Consider the following 21,904-nt stretch of genomic DNA (forward strand, 5'->3'; position numbering starts at 1 on the left):
AGAGCTGCCTGGAAGAAAATGACCTTTAATGAAGGAACAGGCACAGATGCTTTTGAGTAACAAGTCTTTGTCATCCTCTTTGAAATGAACAAGCTGCCTCCCACTCAAATAATTTTCCGTCTAAATATCCAGAATAGATAAAAGAGTAGGTAGAATTTTACTGCTGGAGGATGGATTCAGAAAACTTGAGGAATTGTTATGCTGACAGGTGAAAATTTCTGTATATCTGCATAGGAGAATGTGGGATTCATTGGCATTTTCAAACCAGATTTTTTTTTTCCAATTCCACAAAAATCAACAAAATAATAATAAATATTTTTATTGTTGATCAAACATGACTTTTTTTTTGTGCATGAATGAAGGAATTGGAAAGTTTGAAGCAGAAAAACAAGGCAAAATCCTTATGTCAAATGTGCTGATATTAAAAAAAAAAAAAAATCTTTAAGTGATTCATTTCCATCAAAGCTGAACTTAAAAATATAGCTCAGAATCAGGAACTAGGGCACCACAGAAGTTGACCAAAGTGAATTATTTTTATATTATCCAATATTCTTGAGTTGTAGTTCCTGGGAGCCAGAATCCAGTGTAGATCAGGTTGCTGGTGGCACAGCTGGGACCTCTCCTCTGGAATTGCTCCTGCCAAGGTGGTGGTGCTGGACACGTTAGACAGGTCTGAGAGGAAGAGGGAGAAGAGGTGGGTTGGTTTGGGAAGGATTTTGGAAACTGGTGTGTACAGTGTGAAAAGATAGGAGATAGGGAGGAGTCAGAGGGAAAGCTGAACATTTGGTGTTGCAGGACAGAGCTAAAATCAGACTGGGAAAAGGGCAGGGCTAAGATATTAAGAAATTTGGTAATTTGGAGAGTGAAGAGCCAAATTTCCTCCTTCTCTATGGCCATCTTCAACATGGAATTGCTTTGTCCCGAGGCAGGAAAAGGAGATTTCCCACAACCCCAGTCTGCAGTCCTTGCACAATCACCTGCTGAACCAAGTCCCAAACCTAAACCATCAACTTCTCCTCCAGTTTGAGCTTCCCAGGTGCAGCTTTGCCCAGTGAGCTGTAACTGGAGACTGCTGTTGGAATGCCTGGTGCTCTCCTTATTTGGGGTGTTCTTTAGAGTAATTAGAGTGACCTTGGCATTAATTGGTTGGGTGGTGTGATCTGTGAGCAGCCCCAGCCCTGTCCCCCTGCCTGCCCCGGTGTGTGGGGTCAGGTCACCGGAGCTGTTCCACCTGTGGCTCTGGTGTGGGGCACAGTGGAGAGGCAGGAGCTGAAAAATCCCATCCTCACTTCTCTGAGTCTGACTGCTGGGCAGCAAATCCTGCTCTGGAACCCTGGCCTTTGGCCAGAACGTTCCTGCAGCGAGGGGCAGTTTATTCCCAGAATGGCTTGGGTTGGAAGGGACCTTAAAGCTCATCCAGTTCCACCCCTGCCATGGCTGGGCCCTTCCCCATTCCCAGGCTGCTCCAAGTCCCATCCAGCCTGGCCTGGAACACTTCCAGGGATGGGGCAGCCACAGCTTCTCTGGGAATCTGTGCCAGGGCCTCCCCACCCTCCCAGGGAAGGATTTTCTGCTGAACTCCAAACTCATGAGCAGACAACTCATGTACCTGAATTTGTGAGGTTTAAAGCAATCTGATGTTGGTACCAGCCCTGATAGTTGAATGAAGACATTGTGGTGATTTTTCAAGATGATTGTGCAAAATCTGGTGGCTGTGAGGGAAGGCACTTGAAATTTTATGCCATGAATGGACATTGATGAATGTACGTAGGATATTAAATCGGTCTCTGTTTTCTTTGCAGGCCTGTAGTTTGTGCTGGGAGGAAGCACACTTAATTAAAATGGAAAAAATAGTGTTTGGGTGTATGGACAGGTATTTCTTGGCATCTTGTACTTCTTGAACAATCCTTTTCCTTAGAAATCCATGTCATAAAATAAAAGTATTAATCCTTCAGCTTCTACCACTAGTAACATGGAGAGTTAAACTGTTTTTCCCCCCTAATCTTTGTCTTGGTGAGCATTTGCCTCTGGCCTACTGAGTGTGTTAATGTGGTTTCATGTCTGGTGTGTGTAGGAGGATGGGAGAAACTGCACTTGGTGACGTTTACTTCATATTAATAAAGGTGCAAAATCAATTTAGTTAATGAAATCATTGGGTAATTTTAAGTAGCAGGTATCTTCCCAAAATACATTCCCAAAATATGGAGTCTGATACATAAACACACATTTAGGTGAATATGAATTTTAAATATTGCAGTTCTATAGGAAAACACTGGGGTTTAAAGAAGGGAGCTGACATTTTGTGCTCTTTTACTTTTTGCAGTTCTTTCTGTGTTCAAGCTGATCTGTGAGGGCCTGAGCAGGTGCTTGTCACCCCATAACAACCTAAGTGACAAGGCTGGACTTTTCTAATTAGTAGTAGATTCTAAGGCACATCCTCTGGCAAGAATATTGGATATCCTCTTCCCTTCCAAAAGGAAAATGTGAAAGGAGAGAAGTGTCTCCTGCTGCCCTTAATTCAGTTGAAAATACAATTCAAGTATACTTGGTAAACTGAATTTATTTCAGATTGTTACCTTTCAGTCAAGGCACATATTGGGTGGTCTTTTTTTTCCTACTCAGTTTGTGAGAAAACAGATGAAATGCTTTCCTTGAAGCAGGTAATCCCCAGAGAACAAATTCCTTTGGGGAGTTTGGGGAGGTATTTTCACTGCCCTGTTGGATTAATTTGCATTTGGCATTTCTGCTTCAGTGTGTAATGGCCTGACCTCACACTGGTGTGTAATTCTGCAATATTCTGATATTCACTGCACACCTGCTGCATGGAGAATAAACTGAGATGTGCCCATGTCAGACAATACCCTTTTCCTGACCCAGAAATGGGGTAACTGAGAGGTGTTTTAAAAACCTCTATTCCATTTTCAGTCTCATGAGAAGGGTGAGACAATACTGATGTTATAATTCATGCCACCACAATCAGCCAACTATTTCCTAGTTATAATATACTAGAAGTGTTTCTTGGTCTATCAGCTTTAGCCACACCATGCTGTAAATGCCTTAAAGCCAATCATCTAAAATTACCCCTTGTGGGTCCTACTACAGTGCATCTTTCATAGCTCTATTTCTCCAAAGTATTTAGTCTTAAATACTAGTCTTAAATTTAGTCTTAATATTCTGCAAAGTCTTTTAGTCTTATCATAGATAACCAATCAGCCAATTTAGGTTGATCAAAAACCTCTGAAACAAAACCAAAAAATTAAATATTCTCAAAAAATTAGTAAGTGAACAACTACAAAAAAGCCACATCAAACCTAGAAACATGCCCACAGTGCAGGTGGCACTGTGGGTGACACTTGACCTGGCTGTAGAAGGAGGAATGTGTTATTTTTAAAGAGCTGTTATTAAAGCTTGTAATCCTAAAATTAGATCCCAGTGCAGGTTGGATTTGGGTCGTGAGTGATGATCTGCAGGTCTGGCAGAGCTGTCCCCTTCTCCCAGCCCTTCAGAGCACATTTACAGCCACCCTGTCAATGGTTCCAGCTGCAAGGGCCAGGGGAGCTGGGGCTGACAAAACCCCACAAAGGCCAGGGGAGCTGGGGCTGACAAAACCCCACAAAGGCCAGGGGAGCTGGGGCTGACAAAACCCCACAAAGGCCAGGGAAGCTGGGGCTGACAAAACCCCACAAAGGCCAGGGGAGCTGGGGGTGACAAAACCCCACAAAGGCCAGGGAAGCTGGGGCTGACAAAACCCCACAAAGGCCAGGGGAGCTGGGGCTGACAAAACCCCACAAAGGCCAGGGGAGCTGGGGCTGACAAAACCCCACAAAGGCCAGGGGAGCTGGGGCTGACAAAACCCCACAAAGGCCAGGGGAGCTGGGGCTGACAAAACCCCACAAAGGCCAGGGGAGCTGGGGCTGACAAAACCCCACAAAGGCCAGGGGAGCTGGGGCTGACAAAACCTCAGCAGCTGTGGCTTGGCAGGTCCCAAAAGGACATGGCCAGGTGGTGCTGCTGTGTAAGGCAGGTTAGAGATTTGCTCCTCACCCCCCTTTCCCATACACTCTTAGAAATGAGCTCCCCATGGAGCTCAAATCCTGGGAATTTAAGGAGACAAGGAGTAACAAAAGGTGGTATGGAGAAAACAGAACCAGATTTGTGTCTGTAAATCTTTTTTACAGCTAAAAGTCTCCTCAAGCTGGAGCTCCTTTCCCTCAGTGAGGCTGAGACAGGACAGTAAAACCAGTGCAGAATCAAACCTTGGCACTCATGAATATGCATAAATTTGAAGGAGAATTATCTTTCACCATTAACTCTTTAAATAAAGAAATAATTTGGCCACCTGCTGTCTGTGAAAGCTGACCTTGTTCTCTCATTTGTAAAAGGGAGTGGAAAGCTTCCAAAACTTTGAATTTTGAACCATTTCCTCTCCTCAGAAATTACACTGAAGACAGGCATTTAAGCTGTGAAAAATGGAAATGAAACCTTTCATCTGGAGTTAACCCTGTTCTCCAAACCCTTTGCCAATCTGTATTTGTAACTCGTTTCCTCAATAATTTTGAAGGTTGAGGAAGGGCATTGATGGGAATTTCAGGCTCTTCATTTTGCTGTTTTATTCCCATGAATTGCTGTTTTCTCTGCTGTAGAATAGCAAAAGAGAGCTAATAAGTGTTCTGCTTGTTGGCTTTTCTGTGTAGTGCCAAGTATCTTCTCTCTTCTCAGTCCTCTCCTCCAAGTGGCCACGATGCACAGTTGCCCCTTTTTCTGTTTGGTTTTGGGAGCAATGTTTGGATTGCAGTTGAATATTGTATCCTAGGCAGGGCAGTGGTACCCTCTGGTCAGCCATTTGTCCTCTGAGAATAATTTATGAAGAGGGAAAAAAATCAGAGAATTTGTTAAGTTTGAAAATCTGTCTAGCAGTGTGGATTTAGTATAAGAAAAATTTATTCTGCATTATATTCCTGGTGTTTGTATGAAGGTTTGTGCTTGAGTTTTTTTCTGATTTCTGAGCTGTTTGTGGAAAATGAGACTTCCTAAAACACAGTGGGCTTGGATTTAGGCACGCAGTGAGCTATCCCAGGAAAAGCAGGGTGTGAATTTAGGGTCAGGCAATGGGAATCCTTTTTCTTTGCCATAAATAGGAGCTGACTTCTTGCTGGGATTGGGGTTGTGTGTGCAGGTGTGGTGTCGCTGTCTGTCTGTCATGTTCCTCAGTCAGCACACGGCAGCAGCTTCTCTGAGCCTGATCCTGTGCAGATTGGCAAGAATTCCCTGATTTGTGCTGGAATACAGTCCCTGAGCATCACCTGCCTCTGTCATTGCAGCCTGATAGCAGGGAGAGCAGATCTCTGTGTATTCCCACCTGAGAGGGGAGGCAGCAAGGCTGGGATGTTTTTATGTAGATTTGATGTCTGCAGATTCAGATCACAGACTGAATTAATAACTGTTTTCCAAACCTCCCTTTTCATGCATGTGACTTACAGCAAATGTCTAATCTAAGGATATATGTTGTCTGTAATACTGCTAATTAAAATTTTATGCACATGTCAGGTGAACTCCTGATGTTTAATGTTAATTTTCATACTTGATATTGAAGGCTTTTCATATATTTCTGGTGCATGCTTAGCTGGGGTATGCAGATATTTACCTTCAGGCTGATATGAAGGGCATTTTATCAGTGCAGACAAATCCTGGTTGGAGTTTTACATTCCAGAGGTGTGAATGGATTCTGCTGAAAGCCTGCCTATAGGTGGATTTTCTGGGGCTGTTTGCTTTGAACTGAGTTCATGAAGGACTTTGTGGCTTGGCCTTGGTTCTGTGTTAGTCTCAGCAAGTTAAAGAAGTTTCCTCATGCAGATTTCATTCACTGAGCTTCATCTCTTGGGAGAGAGATGAGGAGTTCAGGCAAGAATTGCTTCTGTCTGCGTGCTGTGTGTAGGAAGGCACCAGGAGAATTCATGATTTGTGTGACGGAACTGCTGGAATAGGGAAAAGGGCACGGGGTGTTTCCCTCCAGCTTAGCCCTGGTAACACAGGTAAGCTGCACCTCCTTGTCTGCACATCTGTTTGCTTTGCCATTTGCAGATGTCAAGGTGCTTCAAAATCAGAGAAAACGGCTTGTAGGGACCAAGAGCAAAAATGAGGAAGGCTCCCCAAGACTGAACTGTTTAACTTTCACAGAAATCTGCTCAAGCCTTTTTCCTGCTAACCAGAAACAGCTTTAATCAACTGGCCTCACTTTCTGCTTTCTTTGCAACTCTGCTGTTAAAAATGCAAACTCACATTTTTGCTGAAATTGCAAGTGCATTGTTCTTCCTTGTGGTTTGTTGTGAGAAGTTAATTCACTGAGGTCTCTGGAAAAAAAAATCGAAACTTTCTGTTTAAGAATTTGTTAGAATGTGTTAGAAAACTGTTCCTCACTTTTATGCAGTTGGGATGTTTGGCTTTTTGATCTGTTTAATGATAAAAGAGGTTGTTGTGGTGCTGCAATATTTGGAATAATCCAGGAAAAGGCTTCCATTGTGTGGCGAGGGAGCAGAGTGAGTAAAGCAGGGACAAAACCAGAGCTCTGAGGTGAGGTCAGTCCCACTGAAAGGCAGGACCTTGAGTGTTGGCACAGCTGCATTGGTGAGGGGAACAGCAGCTCCATCACTTTCCATCCTGCCTTCCCCTGGGTGTTCATTATGAGGATTAGAGTAAGTTGGTTTTTATGGGCTATGAGTAGAGTAAGATGAAAACATGTCCATCAAGAAAAGGAAAAAACAAACCTTAATGTTTCTCTCATTGAAGGCCTTGGTGTTCAGGACTCGAAGATGTGAAAGTGAAGAATCCCTCAGCGTTGATGGATTGATGGGTTTTGAGTCTGTTACAGAACAACAAGTGAAATATTTAATTTCCTGGAAGTGTGTAAATTGCTGGTTTCTCTTTACCCAGTGTGTTCTCTCCTGTGTTTGCTCTTGGGATTGTTTTTCCAAAGTGCTCCTCCAGACTTAGAAAAGCTTTCAAAGGAGTTCTTCCTTTGGTTTCTTCTCCAAAACCAAGTGCCTGCTTTCCTAGTGGGGTGTAATTGGGAGGGAATGAAGGCTCTTTGCTCTGTTTTTTTAGGCCTTGACAGCTTTGAGTTGCATTTAATCAGCTCCAGAAGTGATCCAGGGTTGGGTTGTTCTTACTCATCTTGCAGAGCTTAGGAGACTTGGAGTATTTTTCCTGTGCTGTTGTGTAAAAATGGCTGGATTTGGTGTGAGAGAGAGAGAAGGGAAGCAGTCTTGTATTGTGAGGGTGGTTAATTCTTCAGGGACTTTTACATGTGAGGTATTAAAATGATTTTTCCAAAAGCCTGTGAAGTTGTAAAGTAAGAAACTTGTCTTTGGCTAGGGAGATACACACAGGTGAGGCACCTGCTCCTGTAGTGTACTTGTAAAAAGATTTTGGGGAGACCTCTCCTCCCTGGCCTTGAAAGAAATAAAACTTCCATAAGGCAAGAATGTTTTTCATAGATTTGCAGTGGGTTAAAGGACAGGAAATGGGGTTAGGAGTAAATGTTGGTTCTCACAGGGAAGGGCTCTGAGTCCTGCCAGAGATCAGTGCTCCTGCAAATACTCCCTTTAGCAGATTGGCCCCAAATAATCAGATGGCTAAATTGAAGCAAATTAGCCAAATAGAATTTAATCTTGAATTGAAAGGAATGATGAAAGATTGAGACCTGCTGAGGGATAAAGTGGCAGGTGAAATGCACAGGGAGAAGAAATGTGCAGTAGAAGTACAACTCCCAAGGGGCACGTGGAATTTTAGGAAGTATTTGATACGTGGGGAGTGCTAAGCAGTAAATGATTTGTGTTGTGATACAAACTTCTCCTGCTGCCAAATCTGAAATGCAGAGTGCTGGGAACTGTGTGTATCCCAAGAAAATGGAGTTTAACCTGTGCATGGAAAGACCACAGGGATGATGGAGATAAGGAGAAGCTTCCAAGTAGCCTGAATTTCAGAAAACCTCAGCTCAGAAGGAGTTGGCCAATTCCCATAAAACCATGGGGCACATAAAGAAGCCCAAGGTGACGTGTTCTTTCTCAGAAACCTGAAGGAGTTGTTAGTTGATTGTGGTCACTGTGCCAGTGTTGCACTTGCTGAGGGTGACACAGAGAGCTCAGGTGACTTCCAGAGGGGGTGGGAGAGGCCCAGTGTGTCCATGCTGGCATCCAGGGTGTCCCAGTTGCTGATAATACAAGGGAATATGAGGAATACAAGGGAATAATCTCAGGCTCTTTGCACAAGGATTTGTGTCTGAGGATGTCAGGCTTGGTGGACTTCTTATCCAACTGGTTTAGAAGGTTTTGTAGCTCTCCTGGGTTTGATTTGTCATGTTATTCGCTGCTTTTCTGGTTGAAAAAGCTCAGTTTTTATGGGGGGATTGGATTCTTCTGCTCTGGGATCTGTATAATCATCTGGATTGTGTCCATGGTTCCACTGGCACTTGGATCCTGTGCTGCCTCCAGCTGCAAGGAGCTCCTGCCTGCAGCCTGCTCCCAGTTCAGTGTGACCTTCCAGATCCCCTGGATAACTGGTTTCAGCTTTGCTGGGAACTTGCCTAACCCATTCTTGGCAGAAAGAAATGGCTTAGGCTAAATAAGATGTACATTGTGCTTTTTCTGTTTAATTTTTATTGTTTCCTCACCTTTTAGAAGTCGTACATTAGAGAGGGATCACAGGGGCAGGCGAGCCAACAGATCTGGGCAGTGTAAAATTCCAGAGGGAAGGAAGAGTCATGGAATGTTTGTGTAGGATCAACATTTTCAAATTCTGGGTTTGATCCACACAGAACTTAAATGTCCCAGGAGATGCCCCTTTTTATTCCTGCTGCTGTTATCCATTCTACAGCTGGTTCTAAATACTGGGGACAACACCAGGGGCATGAAGTTTACCTGAAGCTTAATGTTGGTCTCATTCAAAGTTAATCTTCCATCATGTCATAAGAGGCTTTTATTCTGCCAAAAATCAACTTTAGCGGAAGAAGATAAAATAAAATAACTCATTAGGTGTGTTCTGTGGTACTTTAACCTGCCCAGAAAGGTTTCCAAGGAAGGGAATTTGTCTTTATGCTAAAAAAAGCCATTACAGACCTGTGCTGAGACTGAATTCTGCTTCCATTCCAATTGGCACTGTAGTAGTTTGAAGCATGATAACAATGTCAGGTTTGAAATCTGTGCTTTCCTTGTCTCCAGTGTCTCTGTGAGGGATGGGGTTGGTTCTTGGGAGTGTTTGGAGGAACATTATTAAAGGCCACGTGGATGGGCATCTCTGTGACCGTGGCCAGCTCAGTTCCAGAGTCCCTGCTCAGTGTCTGTGCCACTGGTGGCTCTCAGGGCTGCTCTGTGTTCATGGAATGGCCAATCTGCCAGTTTGCTCAAGTAATTTATTCCAAAGCTTAATAGGCCTCTGTTTACTTGAAACAGTGACCTTAACTAAAGAACTGACCCGGCTTTCCAGCTCCACAGCTTGTCCTTGCCTTTTCTCGCCAATCGTTTTGGCTTTACAATTCCATTCTCATAGAATTAAAAATTCTTCGGTGCTGTGCAAAGGACACACAGAGCAGAAATTGTGGATCTGCTGAGTGTTGTCAAATGAACAAAGTAAATGCTTTTGGGAGAAAAACAATTCCTTCTAATCTGCTTATCACTAAAGGTCACCTTGAGTTGGAGTATGTTGGGCCACAGGATCTCTGCCCTGAGACTGAGAGGCCTTTAAACTACCCATGGTTTCAGAAATGGCTTGGTTGATTTTTTGGAAATTTCCTCGTTCTCTCTGGATGCAGATTCCTACTTTAGAGGGCTGCTGAACATGGAATTTCTCATGTGGTTTCATCTGAGCTCTGTAATTTAAAGTTCTAGGTAGGCTTTATGTTGGAAAATAAGTCTCCAGGTTGGATTTTGTTTCATTTCTTTAAAATTTTGCCTTTGTATCACTGTGATTGTCTTGCTTTTGTTTTGCTCAGCACTTCAGGTTTTTAATCTTAAATGTTTAATGTGACTCGTGAGAAGAACAAGTTATTTTCAAAACCAGAAGAAATTTGAGGAGGAAAAAATTAATCTAGGAAAATTTCTCCCAAGCGTGTGTGGCTTGCTGGCTGCGCAGAACAATCAGACCCAACTAAGCTGCTTTGTTTTCTTTCCTCACTCAGGTCATGATTTTCATTTTCTCGTGTCGTTCTCTTGAGGAGAGGAAATGATTGTAGCGGAACGTGTCACAAACACGCCACTGCTACGGAGCCTTCGCAGTTCAGAAACGTTCCTAGAAGAGCAAATTTAGCCCTTTGCTGTTTGTGTTGTGGAATCTGTCTTGGTAAAAAGGGAAATAAAAATGACGACTTCGTCTATCCGACGGCAGATGAAGAACATTGTGAACAATTACTCAGAGGCCGAAATAAAAGTTCGGGAAGCAACCTCGAATGACCCCTGGGGTCCTTCCAGTTCGTTGATGACTGAAATAGCAGATCTGACCTACAATGTTGTGGCCTTTTCTGAAATTATGAGCATGATCTGGAAACGACTGAATGACCACGGCAAGAACTGGCGACACGTCTACAAGGCCCTCACTCTCTTAGATTACCTGATTAAAACTGGCTCCGAGAGGGTGGCCCAGCAGTGTAAAGAGAATATTTTTGCTATCCAGACATTGAAAGATTTTCAGTACATCGATCGAGATGGGAAAGACCAGGGCATCAACGTGAGGGAGAAATCCAAGCAGCTGGTGTCCCTTCTGAAGGACGACGAGCGCCTCAAGACGGAGAGGGCCCAAGCCCTGAAGACCAAAGAACGGATGGCTCAGGTGGCCACTGGGGTGGGCAGCAACCAGATCACCTTTGGCCGAGGCTCCAGCCAGCCCAACCTGTCCACCAGCTACTCAGAGCAGGAGTATGGAAAGTCTGGAGGATCCCCAGCGTCCTACCATGGCTGTAAGTACAGGCAAACACATCCCAAGGGGTTCGTCCTTTTCTTTGGAGGGCTGCTCTTGGGGCTGGGGGTGAGTGGTGCCTGTGGGACAGTGGCAGTGCTGCCTGCCAGGGGATCTGGGATCTCCGTGGGTCTGCTCTGTGCTGTTGATGTCCCTGCAGATGCCTGGGTAAATATTTGCTTTGGAGAGGACGTGTGTACTGATGGAAATGGATTTTAAAAGCCCTTGTTCACTGTCAGTTCCAAAGGTAGCGCTGCCAGGCTGCTCTTGTGTTCCAGGGTTTGCTGTGCTGGGAAGGGTGTGAAGGGATTTTCTGGTTTTTTCTGGTTTTAAAAGGAGTGCTTGAGGATGTGTTCTTTTTGTTCAGGATGGAATCATAGGATGGTTTGGGTTGGGAGGGAATTTAAAGCTGATCTTATTCCACCCTCTGCCATGCTCAGGGACACCTTCTACTGTCCCAGGTTGCTCCAAGCCTTGTCCAACCTGGTCTTGGATTAAGAATAAATAAGAAATACAGAATATTTCCTGAATAATTTTGCTACTTTATGCTGCTCCTGTTGTACTTTGGCAACAATGCTGCTGTTCAATTTCCTTTATTGCTTACTCAGCAGTTCTTGGAGGAGAGGACTGCTTTTAATCTGTATTTAAATATTTAAATTCTCAGTGTTTAGTGTATGTGTCTGTACTAAATACTATACTTCATTCTTAAAAAATGAATACAGTGATGTGGGAAGAACAAATTCTTTCCACCACTGCTTGGTGGGACTCCCTGTCATGTCAGGAAGAGGCCTGATTTGGCACTAAATCCTCCTTAATGTAAGTAATGATCTGATGAAAGCTGCTTTGGCTGGAATGTCAGTGGTTGTGGTCTAATTCTGAAGGGAAATCTTTTCTTTAAATGAATGTTTCGAGTGTGTGGAGGGCTGTGACTGAGCCAGGGTGCAGGAACCATTGAGCACCAGCTTTAAGAATCTGACGTTTGTCATGTCCTGGGTCCCAAAGTGCTTCTTAAATCATAAATCCATGAGTGGGGTCGGCCCTGCTGACATTTGCAGGAGGACATAGCAGGAAAATCAAGCCAGGATGGAGAAAATCTCTGTCTAAAGCTCTGGAGACAAGCAGAAAAAATTATTTCCAAAAGGAAGTTTTTTTTAGCAGAGAGGGTACAAAAAAATGTGAGTGCAGGTTTCCAGCTATGAGAATTTTTGATCTTGACTTTTAATTAGCAGTAGGATAACGAACATCTTAATTTTTCTGTAATAATAATTTTTCTGTATTTATGTAGCTTTTCTATAATAACCATGTTTGAGCACTGTGAATTTAAAAAAAAACCTCGTATATTGCTACCTCAACAATAACAACATTTTTCCTTTTCAAATCTATAGATTGCTGTTGACTACAACAAAAATTCTTAATTTAGAAGTAGCTTGAAATATTGATTTTAACTTGGGCTGGTGGGCTGAAATAACTGACTGAGGTATGCTGAGCACACCTTGGCTTTCACAGAATTATTGCTCCACCAGTCCCAACTTTAATTAATGCCTGGAACTATTGTTTGGAATCTTAAATGCTACCAGAGGCTCCAAACTATTCCTCCCAGCAGGGCTGAGCAATGCAGGGCGTGTTCCTCAATTGTTCCTGGGATGCTTTAGGAATTTTGATGGGAGAAGCAGCGAGTTTGGCTGTTCAGTGTTCCAAGGGTGGATTTACTGCTCCCTCCTCCCTGTGTGTGTCCTGTGGCAGGATTGCTTTGGAGGTAAAGATTCCTTAAGCTTTTTATTTTTCCCTCCTCACCTCCTAAGAAGCTTTAGAAATCTCAGGGTTTTTTCTCCTCCCCCCTCCTTGGTTCTTCCTCTCTCCTCTCTTCCAGCTCTCCTGGATTTTTTTCATTGTGGATCAGCAAAAATCCAGGTGGCTCTCAGGTTGTCTGTTTAGAGGTTTTAATGTGTTTCTTGTCTGGTTTAATTGAGTGGAGCAAAGCAAACCAGCACCTTCCAGAGCAGCTGTGCTGAGTCCTTCACATATTGGGAAACTGGGAAGAGCTTTATCCCAGGAAACGAGGAAAGAGTTTCATTAAAATCCAGACATTTAATCTCTTACATAAATGTAGGGTTATTCCTGTGCCTGCTAAGTTTGATGGAAAAAATGCTTTTCATTATTTAAAGTGAAAGGGATTGTATCCATCATGTGTTCTTTTTTTTAAAAACAATTATATTTAAATTTAAATAAATATATATATTAACATATAAATAAAATCTTAAAAAATTTAAAAATAAATATTTAAATTATATATTTTTTATTATTAATACCCTTCTTTTGTGCTGAAAAGCTGGATTCAGAAAAAAAATCTGTAAAAGGAATGAAGTTCTGCTTCACTCCTGGGAAATACTCCCCTTAGAACATCTCTAAGATGCTGCTGCTGCTCTGTATATTCTGGCAGAATTCTCTTTCATTCCTCTGAGCCTTTGAAGAAGAGATCAGAGACTTTTAGTTTTGCCATCTACAGCATGAGATTTGTCTCTTCAAAATGTCCAGCCACCCTCTTTGCTGCGTGTTCAGCACGTCTCCTTACCAGGCAAACAGAAATAAAGTTTGGGAGAGTGGCAGAGCCTTTTTGGCAGCACCACCACAGGAAATGTTTCATCCCTCAGTGGTTTGCTACCAGCACATTTTACTCTTGCTCCTTCTAGACACGGTGGGTGGGGGATTGCAGAATTCATTCCCCTTGCTCGAAGAATTTCTGTTGGGTTATAAAATTTCAATTTCAGCGCTCTCTTGCAGAAGAAGGAGCTGAGAGTTTGGTAGTTGCTGCAGGACAGCTCACCAGTAACTCCAGTACTGGGGTACTGGAGTGGATGTGAAGGAGCTCTGTCCCCTCCTTTCAGGGACTAAAAGTGCAATTTTGGTTAAGTCAGTGAAGCCTTTTTGGGTCAGTTTGTTGAGAATGTTGAATCAGCTGCACTGCACAGCCAGCACTGACTGAACTCTCCTCAAACTCCTCCTCTTCTCCAGCTTCCCAACCTGTGCAGGTTTGCACGGGAAAAATTGGATTTTTGCTTGATGTTGAGCCACAAGGGGTTTCCTTAAAGAATTGCTGCTTTTTGTGTCCCAGATTCATCCTTTGTGACAAAATAAAAGCAGTATTGATACCCTGTGTAGTGAGAGAGAATTCAAGATGGAAAAGATCCCTTGACTGATATCCAATCATCCCTCACTGCTGCAGGCAAATAAGGATATTTTTCCCTGTTTTCTCGTGAATATTTTCATTTCACCTCTAAAATCCTTCAGAAACTGTGCAAAATGAAATGGTGCAACTTGATGGTTTTTAATAAAATCCTTTCCCCCAAAAGCTTTGCTTAATGGCTTTGTTGGCCCTGAAGATCTCTGTGCTTGGATAATTCCAGGGAGCACATTATGGCATGTGAATTGTAAAAGTATTTGTGGGGTTTTTTCCTACCCAGTCTCATAACCTGAAAATTGAAGCCATGAGAGATACTCAAAAGCAAAAAGCAGAAATAAAGCTTCTCCCAACCTCCATCTTGTCAGCAATTTCTGACATACTGGGAACAATTGGTTTTATCTTCCAGCTTCAAACCAGGGACAATTAATGCTCGGATTGGAAGCTATTAAATATTCCATGACAAAATGCCTAATTTTTATTTATTTTGAAAAATGTGCCAATTCTGTAGAGTTGCATCAAATCTGATATCAGATATATCTGGAAATATTCTTGTGTGATGCTGAAATTAACTTCCTGGGGAGAAGAAGGGATATAAAGCAGATATTTAAAATCTTTTGGAGCAATAGTCCCTCACTCCTGATCTGCCTCTGGGTCTAAATAATTGGGTTTTTGCCTGACATTTGTCACCCACTTTCAAAAACTTCAGCCTCTTGTTCCTGGCCTTGTTTCATCTCCAGCTGCCAGTGACCACTTAAATAGGATTCTGGATTTATGGCTGCAGGAGGAAAAGTAGGATGTTCTTAATTTAGACCTCTTAAGCCTGAGCTGGGATGCTGCTCCCAGCCTGGCAAACACTGGTGGTGTTCTAAAACCAAGTTTACTGAGGCCACGCTTTTTAAGAGACCCAGTCCTGTTATGCCCAGGCTGGGATGTCCAGGTGTTATTTTGGGTTTTGCCCACATCCTTCCCTTTTTCCCCTGTGCTCCAGGAGGGTTTGGGAAGATGGGATGGGATGGGATAATGGGATGGGATCCATGGGATGGGAGGGATGGATGCTCTGATTTCAGTGTCCTAAACCCCAATTTCAGTGTCACAAACCCCGATTTCAGTGTCACAAACCCCGATTTCAGTGACACAAACCCTGATTTCAGTGACACAAACCCCGATTTCAGTGTCACAAACCCTGATTTCAGTGTCACAAACCCCGATTTCAGTGTCACAAACCCTGGTTTCAGTGACACAAACCCCGATTTCAGTGACACAAACCCTGATTTCAGTGTCACAAAACCCGATTTCAGTGTCACAAACCCTGGTTTCAGTGACACAAACCCTGATTTCAGTGACACAAACCCTGATTTCAGTGTCACACACAGAGCTCAGTGTGACCTGATTTCAGCAGCACTGCCTGAGGTGGGCTCAGCTCAGCTCGCTGTGCTCAGAGCCCGCTGGAGAATGGAGATGCTGAAAGATGCCCTGGGAAGGGCTTCTGTGGATCTTGGGAAATGCCAAGTCTTTAACCCGAACCTGGAAAAATTCTGGGAACAATTTGCTGTAGCTGAATTAATGAGTTTAATATTTCCAGTGATTATTCCCATTAAGTTGACTCGTTATTTCAAACCAGTTTTGTGAAGCCTCTGCAAGTTTGTGTTCACTCATCTGTTTCTGTTTTGTCTCCCCTTTTGCTTGGAGTAGAAAATAATTCAGAGGAATTGCTGTTTTGGGTTTGACACAATAGGAAATTTATGAAATCCAGAATGGCTTGGGTTGGAAGGGACCTTGAAGCTCATCTTGTCCCAGCCCCCTGCTATGGGACACTTTCCACCATCCCAGGTTGCTCCAGCCTTGAACATTCCAGGGATGTGGCAGCCACAGCTTCTCTGGGCAGCCTGTTTCATTCAGAGCACTCCTGTTTTTAAAGGGTTTGGTTTTTATTTAATAATTTCTTTAATAATCTGTTCTGCATCTCTGCAGGTTGGAACACATCCCTGCCCTTCCATCTTAGTCAGGGAATATAGGGAATATCACCCAGCAATGAATCTGGCTGAACAGCGTGGAGAATTCCTGCAGTTTGAGGTGTTGAAGGAATGTGGCAGACTCCTGTCAGATTTGACAGCTTGATTAAATCCTCTCATCGTACATTTATTTTTCTGGTGCTGAGAGTGAAGGTGGGAGGTGCCACTGGTGCATCCAGACTTTGTAGTGACACTGAATTATCCAACTGTGTCCATTCACACGGGGGTAGGGATCACCTGAGAGGAAAATGCTCCCAGCAGAACAAACCTGAAGGATTTGTTGAGTGTCAAATGAATTTCAGCAGCTCTCAGTCTGCTCAGTGCAATCCTGCAGAAAGGCTGAGCAGCTCCACCTCGTCACATTCATCAGTGTTATCAACTCTCCTCTTGTACCTGAAAGATCCCTTCGTTCCCAGGGGAAAGGTGGATTACACAATTCCTTCTAGATTAAGCAGCTTGCATTTACCTTTCCATCATTTGGCTTTTTAAAATGATCCCATTTTATTTATCACTGGCAGACTGACAGGTGGCATCTCTGCCTGCTTCCCAAGTGAATTGCTGTTGGTTTCTGAGTCCCTTCCTTGATATTATTTCTAATTTTCAAGTCACTTTTGGTTTTGCCCACCTTTGTAGTTTCACCGAGTGTGCGAGGAAGCAGCTTTTCATTCTGAGCAAATGTGACTGAGAGCTGAATTCTGGTCTTCAGAATTCCACCTGCAAATTAGAAAGCCTGACACTAAAGAGAAAACCCAGAAATGACAAAAACGGCCCCAAAACCCAAGCACAGGATTCTGAATGAAAATACAGTCTCACTTTTATTATTAATGCAGCTCTCCGTGTCCTGTATTTTACTTTAACTCAGCCAGATCTATAACCAGCTACAGAGGCCTTTTAATAGAGCCAAAATATAGGAAATTATCAATAGATGTGTCTGGGAGCTGTCCCAGCCTGGCCAGGCACAGATGGTGCAGCAGAATCCTGCTTTAGTGATTAACTGAGCCTCCAGATGATTTCCTTGAGCAGCCAGCCCTGTGCTCCTTGCAGGAACAGATCCCACAAATTTGCTCCTGGAGGGACTGGGATCCCCAAATTCCCAGCAAAGCAGGGCTTAGCAGGTCAGAATTGATCTATTGGGTCCCATCTTACATAAACATCTGAGTTAACTGTCACGTGCTGGGGATAAGGGATGCTTTGTGTGCCACCATCCTGCTCCTAAGGCTGAAACCTTTCTGCTGGATCCTGGCAACTCTGACCTTACAGCAGGATGAGGCCCAAATGGACAGGAATCTTAGGTAAAACGTGTCAGGTTACTTCCAAGAATGGTTCTTTGAATTTCCCTTAATTATTTAAAAAAAAAAAAAAGAAAAGTGCTGGCAGCTCTTTAATGTGGATGCTTTTATAACACTGCAGAGGCTTACATGGAAAACAACAACATTCCTATAGTTTGTTTTTTTATTGAGGCCCAAGGAAGAACTTCAAATGGACATTTTCCCCTTTTATTTTAAGTCAAAAGGAGCTGGAAATACCTTTTAGAGTTAATGAAAGCAAGTAGAATGAATTGCTGGAAAGCCTAAAAGTGAGAAGGAATAACCTGTGTGTGTGTGAGCCCATGGTATCCGCGTGGGGATCCCGGAGCTGCTGCTCTTGGGATCTGCTGGGAGCTCATGGAGCTCCCTGCCAAAGCCAAGCCAGCCCTTCCCATGCCTGGCTGGGAGTGCAGAGCCAAGGAAAGGCTTGGAGTGGGATGCAATCCCTGCTTTTAACAGCTTTTCCAGGCAGGAATGCACCGGGCAGTGAGTTCAGCAAGTCCTTTGTGCGGAGATGGGAGGAAGAGCAATGTAATTGAACCCGTTTTGCATCGTTTGAATTTTAATGTCACTCTGCCATCAGGCTCTTGGTTGTTGTGGAATGCAGTGATGTGAGCAGAGATGGAAGAGCTGGGATGCAGGAAATGCAGGAAATGCCATTTCCCTCCGCACAGTTAAAAGCCCAGCAGAGCAGAAGGTTCCTCCCTGCTCCCAGTCCAGGTGCCATCTGTTCTCAGGTGACTCTGCTGCTGTCCCATTTGTCCCAGGCTCTGCTTTTAAACCAGTTAGGGCTCTTTCCTTCTCTAATCCCTGCTGCAAAACTGCTCTTCTCCATCTGCATCTCAAATCCATCCATGGCCAGTTTATACCATGAATTCTTGCCCCTTTTTCTGAAATAGTTTTTCTCTCTCTGGTATTTGACAACCATAAACTGCTCCATCTTCTTCTGGCAAAGATAAACAGAAAACATTCTCTGGGCTCCCAAAGGGAAGTGTTTCCACCTCCATCCTGGTTTAAAATCATCCTTTTGGATTAGAATGATTAGAATTAGTGCTAATTTATTACCTGTATTAGGTGAGTGGCTGGGAATTATCACATGCTTTAATCATCATATTTTTAATGTAATGTAGTGGAGAGCCTGGCAGTGACTGTTGGAGCAGTAAGTACTCATCAACCAGGCTAAATTTAATTATTTTATATGAGAAAGTTTGAAAGACTAATAGAATGGAGCTATGAGTAGCATCTTAATTGAAGTAAGGTTGGCTTGAGAGCTTCAGGATCAGCACAAGGTGGAAGAATCGTTGTGGGTGATAAATTAATTTGTGCCTTTAGAAGCAGATGGAGTGGGAGGGCACCTCGGGCTGTGGTGGGAAGGAGGAAAGGTCATTCCTTGTTTCCACTTCCTTCTGCCCTGCTGGATGAGGAAATTCCACTTGCTTTGTGATGCCATTTTGGCCTGAAACTTAAGGAGAGACAAGACTGGGAAGTGTTTGGAGAATTAAAGTAGTGATGAAAAAGTGGTTTTCAAACTGAGTTTGGCAGTCTCATTTTCACATGCCCAGCTGAGATGGTAGGAAGAAACTTGATTTCTTCGAGCTTGACACGCTAGTTTGAAACATTCAATTAAATGTATTAAATATCAGTCTATATTTTGCCAAACTAATCATCAGTCCAGCCACTAAATACAAACTTCCTTGCCAAAGCGAGGTAAAATTCCTGTGTGAATGATTTGGATGCTAAAGAATTGTCTGAGAGAGAGTGAGCACAAAATAGTTTAATTACTGTGTAGTGCTAAACCTGCTAGTGGTGTAGGATGGGAATTTCACGTGCTCCTGGAGTGAAGACATCGCTAAAAGATGGTTTGTGTGTTGAGAAATTGCATATTTTAGCTGTCAAGGTTGACTGTTCCTTGAAGAGGAGGGGAGGAGATACCCCCAAAAAACCCAACCAACCCCAGAAACCAACCAACACCCCCAACCCATCTACCAAACTCTTCTGTAACAGAGGCTGATCCTGTATTTGAGTCAGTTTGGAGTCTGAATAGCTGGTTTGTTTATCCCCAAGCCTGCTCAGCAGTTAAGAATAGTTCTTTATCTTCCCATTAAGACTGTATTATTTTACAGAAAAGTGGGTGGTATCCAGCTTTACCCTGATATTGGCCCACTCCCAGCAGATCCTTACTGACACTGGAAGATGTAAGATATAAGAAATGTAAGGAAGATGTAAGAAATACCCACAAATGTTTCCTTCAGCAATGAATTTTTAAGTCAGGAGCTCTGACACACTCAGGGTTTATCCAGCTGGGGGTACTTCTTGATATCACAGCCCTATAAAAAACTGATTTTCCAGGAATATTTTCCCTTAAAGCAGCTGAACTGTAATTTAGCAGAGCTAAATTACCCCAACACCCTTGGCAGAAGCTTCACCCTGAAGGAGCTTTGAAACCCAGCGTGGGGTGCAGGAACCGAGCCCGATCTCTCTTGCTGTGCTGAACGTGCCGGGCTTTGTCTCCCAACAGCGACGTCCCCGCGGGTGTCCTCGGAGCTGGAGCAGGCGCGGCCCCAGACCAGCGGCGAGGAGGAGCTGCAGCTGCAGCTGGCGCTGGCCATGAGCCGGGAGGTGGCGGAGCAGGTCGGTGCCCGGTGGCTTTTCCAGAGCCCGTGCCTGAGAGTTCAGACTGCAGCCTGCTGTCCCTGGTTGCATCTTATTTTATCTTATTTTTTTTTATTTTTAATTTTTTTGGATTTTTATATTTTATTTTTATTTTGTTTTATAGTATTTTATTTTATCTTCTTTTAGTTTTATTTTATTTTTATTCTATTATTTTTATTTTTATTTTTATTTTTATTTTTATTTTTATTTTTATTCTTATTTTATCTTATTTTATCTTATCTTATTTTTATTTTTATTTTTATTTTTATTTTTATTTTTATTTTTATTTTTATTTTTATTTTTATTATATTTTATCTTATTTTATTTTATTTTAATTTTTATTTTAATTTTTATTTCTATTTCTATTTTTTATTTTATCTTATTTTATTTTATCTTATTTTATCCTATTTAATTCATTACTTATTTTTAAGTTTTATCTTATTTTAATTTAAATTTTTATTTTTATTTTCTCTTATTTTTAAATTTTTTTTTTTTATTGTTTATCTTATTTTATCTTACTTTATCTTATTTTATTTTATTTTACTTTTATTTTTATTTTCTTTTGTTTAATCTTATTTTATCTTATTTTATTTTATTTTTAAATTTTATTTTATTTTTATTTTTATATTTCGGTTTATTTAATTTTATTTTTATTTTTATTTTTATTTTTATTTTTATTTTATTTTTTAAATTTTATTTTTATTTTATTTATTATGATTTTTATTTCTTTTTATTTTTATTTTATTTACTTTTAATTTTATATTTTATTATATATCATTTTATTTTATAATACTTTATCTTATTTTTATTTTTATCTTATTTTATCTTATTTTAAATTTTTATTTCATTTTATTATATTTAATTTAATTTAATTTCATTTCATTTATGGCAGCTTGGCTTTGCTCCAGGTGGAATCTTATGTGTGGGTTTTATTGGTTTTATTATTATTCTTTTAAATCTCTTTTTAAAGTAACTTCAGCCTCCGAGCTGTTGAGACTAGTGGAAGATGCCAGTCACTTTGAGAGAAGACTTTGTGTGGGAGGATGTTAATCATCGCATTGCTGAAGCTGTTCTCGGTTAGGAGGAGCTGAAACCAGGACTCTCCTGAAAAGCTCCATGGATGTCACTGCATTCTGATCCCAGTTCCTGGAACAGGAGGGTGACCTGGCACAAAGCACCAGAATATATTAAAAAGAATGATTTAAAGCAAATTGACTCCTAATCTATCACCTGGGTTATGCTCCTGTGCTGATTCTTAGCAGCTTCATTCTGAATTTGGACTAAATTTGGATAAAATATTTTAATATATAACAAAGCTCTGAGTGAAAATTCAAGTCAGCCGTGCTGAGTGCCTGTAATATTTCAGAGGCTTCCTCTGACAATTCAGTTTACAATTCTGTTAAGCATGAGTGCTTGGAAAGGGAAACTATCACCCAGTAACCTTTATCATTATTGGGCAATAAAGGGAACAAAACCACAAATCAGAATCTAAGCTTTTGAAGTAGCTTCAAAAATGACAAGCTGGGGGATTAGTCAACTTCTGAGAGACGTGATGCAAGCAGAGATATTTAAAGGAGTTGAATGTGACATAAACATTGTAGTTACAGATGTTTAAACCTTCAAATTACACGTGGAGTTGGCAGGACTTGATTCCCTTGGTGGATCTTGCCCCAGCGTGGAGGGAAGTGAACAGAAGCAAGGGAAATTTCAGTTTAGCTCCCTGCACCCCTCAGTGGTGATCTGAATGCTGAAAAACCATGATGCTAATTTAAAAATGGCTTCTTCACGTGAAGTTCCGTGGTGTTTTT

General features: G+C 42.1%; 1 protein-coding gene across 4 annotated transcripts in view; it reads left to right on the forward strand.

Annotated features, from left to right (window-relative positions):
• EPN2 (epsin 2) overlaps positions 1–21,904 on the forward strand; it is a 43,606-nt gene that overhangs the window by 10,076 nt on the left and 11,626 nt on the right. For all 4 annotated transcript variants that reach the window (XM_053992167.1, XM_053992166.1, XM_053992169.1 and 1 more), the window contains 2 exons: positions 10,172–10,945; positions 19,963–20,075. In XM_053992167.1, coding sequence (XP_053848142.1) covers positions 10,351–10,945; positions 19,963–20,075 — 708 coding nt within the window. In that variant the 5' untranslated portion in view covers positions 10,172–10,350. The remainder of the gene's footprint in view (positions 1–10,171; positions 10,946–19,962; positions 20,076–21,904) is intronic.

This window comes from Vidua macroura, chromosome 16, assembly GCF_024509145.1.
Source record: "Vidua macroura isolate BioBank_ID:100142 chromosome 16, ASM2450914v1, whole genome shotgun sequence".
NCBI lineage: Eukaryota > Metazoa > Chordata > Aves > Passeriformes > Viduidae > Vidua > Vidua macroura.